Below are 4,395 nucleotides of genomic sequence, written 5' to 3' on the forward strand. Positions count from 1 at the left end.
TGATTTTTTTTATTTTTTTTATTTTTTTGCAAATATTGATTAAATTTTATGCATTGATTCGAACCAATATTCAAACACAATGAATAAAAGACCCGGAATCGGATCTGAACTTAACCGGATCTGGAAATAGTAATAAAAGATCGGATCGAATCTGGAACACCAGCATTCGGACCAAAATTATGACAAGACATCCCTCCTCTACTGTATACATTCACACCCTAAAATAAACCTGAATTTCCTTCCACAATTCATCGTCTACAAAAATCATCGTACAAGTAGGGAAGTCAAATCGGATTAGCCCCGAACCAGCCCGATCTTGGTGGAGCAGGTTCGAATCTAAAAAGTCTGGTTTCGGACGAGTTGTAAATTTTGAGTTTTAGACGTGAGCGAGTTCCGAGCGGATTACAGTTTTACTATAAACCTGCTCCACTTCAGACCCGGACTCGAATCTGGATATTTTAATAATTATTATTATTTATTTATATATTTATACAATATAAATTATATTATTTATTTATTTAAAAAAAATTAAATATAAAATAAAATTTTAATTCTTAATCAAATTTTATTGTTCTTATTTTTAAAATTATAATTTTTGGTACTCTGACGCATTTTTTTATTATTAAATTATTTCATTCTTTTTTTTAAAAAAAATAAAAATAAGTTTATCGGGTTAGCCCGGAATCCGGAGGGTTCGAGGTAGGATGGGTCCTGAGGCCGAGTTGAAGCGGGGCAGAGCGAGCCTTGGGTCTTAATATTTTTTAGCGGGGCGGGTCCCGGAGCCAGCAAGACTCGTCCCGAACCCGCCCGTTTGACATCGGAAAATCACAATGTACAATTAAGTTCATCTTGACAGGTAACTTTCTACACTTGAAGAACCACGCCAGTGCCGCCAAAAACAGGAACAGCCATAGATGAAATCCCCGGAATCGAACAACATCCGTCTGTCGATCATCAGACAGAACCAAAGAACTGTTCCAAGGATGATGCCATGAAGACGTTGGAGGCAGGTTGTTCGAGCTTCATGGGAGAAACATAAACTTGACGTGCGACGAATCTCTGCAGCACAACCACAGGCACCGGAATGAAACCGAGAATAACATTGAGGTAAGTAAAAGATATCAGTAATGAAAAAAGAGGCGGATGCCGACAGCTAGTTGCGCAACGATTGCAGGGTCGGAGTCAATATGCCAGTTAGGTTCCAGTTGTCTCACGAAAGATGCGCATCCGTTCTCCGTGCTGCAAAATAGAACCTTGAGGAGTTCCTCGATTAGTTAACGATAATATTCAGAGTTAAAAAATGTTTGACACTTCCAAGATGGTGTGATAATCATCCTTGTTATGGTGCTTAAAATTTGAGCTATTAAACGAATCTGTAACTCGCAAACCAAGCTTGACCCGGCTCATTTATAGAGATAGATAGTTGAGCTTGAGTTCGAGACTTGTTAATTCTGTAAACAAGCCTAGCTCGATCTCAGCTCTTGAGTAGTTCGATTGAGTTCATCAAATCAGATATATATATGTATGAAAAAATATATAATATATATAAAACTCGAGTCGAACTCAAACTCAAGCTCAAGTTTGAGCTTGCGAGCCGAACTCGAGCTTGAAGTTTAGTCTAGCAACCTGAGTTCGAGCTACTATTTTAACTCAAATCCTAAACGAGCTGAGCTGAGCTCGGACAACATATAATCAAGCTGCTAATCTAACGGCTCTTCTTATAGTACAAAAAAAAAAAAAAAAAAATCTAGCATATTTACTTTCTTATCTTTAGACAGAGCAATTGGACAGACTATAGAAACTCTTAAGACTGATAAAATTGACAGCTAATTCTTCAAATTCTCAATAAAAAAAAGTGACCTGAAAAATTTAGAAGTACAACAGCAGAATGCGGGATAAACAAGCTTAACTACACTGATTATATTTAGGTGAGGCAGTACCTTATCTCTAATCAAACCACCCGACGTGAAAACCCCCATTTCCTCCAAAGCAGCAAGAACATTTTTCTGCATATACAAGATGGTTTGATTAATTTTACTAAAGTTAATGATACCTTTAAATCAGGATGGAAGGCAGAAAAAGACACATTGCATCAGTGAACTTGTAATTTGTGTAAAGCCTAATTTCGTGGTAGCAAAAATTACAAACAAACTACTAGAGGAAACCAGAGGTGCTTTACTTCACTCTCGTCATCCAGCACTCTTTCCATGAGATACAGATCGCTGAATTTTGATATTTCAAGCAGCACTTCAAGAACTGATGATCTGACGGTAGCTTTCTCCTGGGAATAATTAAAACATAAAAAATTAAGGGTACGTTCTTTTGGCGTTTTTCTCCAATTGTTTACTATGTAATTTCATCGTCCTCAATAAAAACGTACTCATTTTCTATACAATGCATTATATCCAACCACTGTTTTATTTAAAAAAACAACAAAAACAATAACCTACAACAACCAAACACACAGTATTTTCGTTTACAATCACTTTTGCACTAGTAAAGAGAAAAGAAGATTATATAACCTGCAGCTCATTGGGGCTGGTTTCTTCTAATATCACTCCAAGCAACCGACATGTTACCTGCACCGATCCAAAGATCAGAAAAAGAAATCAATTCTATTATGTCAATCTTAATAAATTATCAAAATCATCACGGCTTCCACTTCTGTCATGTGTTAGATGACAATTGGAAATGGTAAAAGGAATTGAGCAAGTTAATGTAATACCCTCCGTCCTTCATTCAACCTTTGCCGAACTATTTGGCTGGGAGACAGCTGCATGCAAGACGAGGATAAAACAGCAATTACTTCATCAATAATCTGAACCACTTTGTATACTTTAATTATGCCGCATGCAATTTATAATAAAGGCATGTACATTCATAGGGAGAAAACTCATAAACCAACCACATTTGGGGCTTTCCGATCTTCTGGTAGATTTGTAACAATAGAGTTTGCAGCATTCTCACTTTTAGGACTACCAACACCAGAATTAATAGTCGGTGGAGGATGCCTCTTAGGTTGCTTTCTTTGCTTTCGTGTAGATGCCTTTAATCTCCATGTAACAATTACTGCAATTGCAAGCCCTGCAATGGCTCCATATGGTCGCGAAACCTGTTGTGTAGTTTATTGAAGTTAAGCATCAATTGGCAGACAAAACATTGCTGCATAAGTTTAAACGGACCAGGAATTTTGGCTTAGCCTGTACCACCTTTATCCGACTTCAGGGAGGGAGTATATAGAAAATCCATTTTGTACCATACATTGCTGCTCAATTCTTTACAGTCAAAAAATTAAAACAAAATATAATAGAAACAAAAAAAATAATAAAAAACTACTGCTATGTTCTTCACGGAATAATTGTTAATTGACATGATTTGGCTGTTTCAATTTTTTCCATACGAGTTCTACATCATTTCATTTTTACGCTGAACATTCCTATTCGCAGAAAAAAAGCTTAAATTTACTGATCGCCAAAAATTCACAACGAAATTTCTACATTCACCTATTCCCAAACAACTATAAGCAAATTTAAACTTAACTCCACAAATTATGTAGTCTTGCAAAAAAAAAAAAAAAGTTAAAGATTATGGATAGAAACAAAACCAGTGCGCGGAGGAGACTCGAAATCTTAATGGACACAAAAGTTCCACCACGCTTGACCAACTGCAGAAAATCTTCCTTGAAATAATCAGCCATGGGGAATTCACCAAAACTCCGTTGCCCCGCCCCCACTGGATATATACCCAAGGGGTTTTCCTTATTCGATATATGAAAACTGGAAATCCAACTTGCTCAGGCTGTGCGCTTTTCCTCTGTGCAGACGAAACGGAGAAAGTTTCCAGCGCTGCAGCGCATCGGCATGAAGCGACGGAGAGAAGAGATTACCATAGCATTGTCGGCGCGGTCGTTTCAATTTCCAGAAAGATAAAAGATAAGAAGAAGTTTGTTCAGTACGGAAGTGCCAAGTGGGTCGAGTCGGGTCGGTCCGGTCCACTCTAAGAAGAAAAAAACCGGACCCGGTTAAAATAGTCGATCTGGTTTAGTGTCGGTAGAGTTGTCAAAAACTGATCCGACACGAAATAACTGAATTTGAGTCAAGAATTTTGACCCGATTATGTATACGAGTTGATACGAACCCGACACGATAATAAACATGTCAGGTTAGCGTTGAAACTCTCAACTCGAACCCGACCAGACAACTCGATTATAATTAATATATTTATTATATATGTAAAATAATTCTAATTTGATAATTAATCCACGTATCAATTTAAACTAAATTCAATTTTAAATAATCTAAGTTAATTCACTATATACATTAGAGCCAACAAAAACTAACATAACACACGACAATTCTACAAAAATAATTGAATTTGAATCAAAGAACTTGACTT

At 36.7% G+C, this 4,395-nt stretch overlaps 1 protein-coding gene across 1 annotated transcript; it reads right to left on the bottom strand.

Moving 5' to 3' along the window:
* Positions 1-219: 219 nt before the first annotated feature.
* On the bottom strand, positions 220-3,922 carry LOC127248002 (peroxisome biogenesis protein 22-like). Its single transcript, XM_051270123.1, has 8 exons — positions 3,605-3,922; positions 2,906-3,112; positions 2,726-2,773; positions 2,523-2,579; positions 2,180-2,281; positions 1,941-2,006; positions 1,152-1,253; positions 220-1,059 (listed from the first exon to the last, which is right to left on the bottom strand). Exons 1-8 carry the CDS (start codon positions 3,695-3,697, stop codon positions 955-957), a joined length of 780 nt encoding a protein of 259 aa, XP_051126080.1. The 5' UTR covers positions 3,698-3,922; the 3' UTR covers positions 220-954.
* Between the last annotated feature and the right edge of the window lie 473 nt (positions 3,923-4,395).

The sequence above is a fragment of the Andrographis paniculata genome, unplaced genomic scaffold, assembly GCF_009805555.1.
Source record: "Andrographis paniculata isolate CXL003 unplaced genomic scaffold, ASM980555v1 Contig32END, whole genome shotgun sequence".
Classification (NCBI taxonomy): Eukaryota; Viridiplantae; Streptophyta; class Magnoliopsida; order Lamiales; family Acanthaceae; genus Andrographis; species Andrographis paniculata.

What these genes read in the sequence shown, in the direction of transcription:
- LOC127248002 (XM_051270123.1), bottom strand. Translation starts at nt 3,697, where the DNA reads ATGGCTGATTATTTCAAGGAAGATTTTCTGCAGTTGGTCAAGCGTGGT. An exon ending in GTGGTTTGATTAGAGATAAG is followed by an intron (nt 1,254 to 1,940) that starts GTACTGCCTCAC and finishes GAACTCCTCAAG; the next exon opens with GTTCTATTTTGCAGCACGGA. An exon ending in CAATCGTTGCGCAACTAGCT is followed by an intron (nt 1,060 to 1,151) that starts GTCGGCATCCGC and finishes GTTGTGCTGCAG; the next exon opens with AGATTCGTCGCACGTCAAGT.